This window comes from Morone saxatilis, unplaced genomic scaffold, assembly GCF_004916995.1.
Source record: "Morone saxatilis isolate NCDOM2014 unplaced genomic scaffold, NCSU_SB_2.0 Contig4, whole genome shotgun sequence".
NCBI classification, from domain to species: Eukaryota; Metazoa; Chordata; class Actinopteri; family Moronidae; genus Morone; species Morone saxatilis.
The window spans coordinates 5,928,747-5,929,154 of record NW_023339984.1 but is presented as its reverse complement, the minus strand read 5'-3'; the positions used below and the strand labels follow the sequence as shown (position 1 = coordinate 5,929,154).

The 408-nt window shown below is 45.6% G+C and overlaps 1 protein-coding gene across 1 annotated transcript in view; it reads right to left on the bottom strand.

Annotated features, from left to right (window-relative positions):
- LOC118338428 (sodium/calcium exchanger 3-like) overlaps window positions 1–408 on the bottom strand; it is a gene marked incomplete at its 5' end in the record, with an annotated part of 11,312 nt that overhangs the window by 2,356 nt on the left and 8,548 nt on the right. The window contains 1 exon segment of the mRNA XM_035675728.1: window positions 140–236. Within this exon segment, the coding sequence (XP_035531621.1) occupies window positions 140–236 (97 nt within the window).

Below are 408 nucleotides of genomic sequence, written 5' to 3'. Positions count from 1 at the left end.
ATTTCAATAATAAACCTTAAAAGCCAGTGGAAAAAGTTGCCTAAGGTGCTGCAGGTGACCTCTGTTATTTGAGCCTCAGTCTCAATGACATGTTTTTTGAAAATATGTCATAAATTATTGCTGTCACAGTTATTTTTACCTTTGAGGGTCTCTCCTGGCTTAAACAGCAGTGTTCCCTCTGCAAACTCATAATCTGAACCTGCGTTTGCGGTACCGTCCTCGGTGCGATAATCCACCTGGGCAAGATAGGAGCACAGAGAGATGGGGAGCGGGGTGAGACGAGGGGGAGGGAGAGAGCCAAAAAGAGCCGTCAAAGATGAAACAGAAGTGAGCAGATATGAAAAGGGCAGATAAACACAAAGGAAGAGGGAGAACACAGAGTGCAGAGAAGAGGAGAGAGAGAGAGAG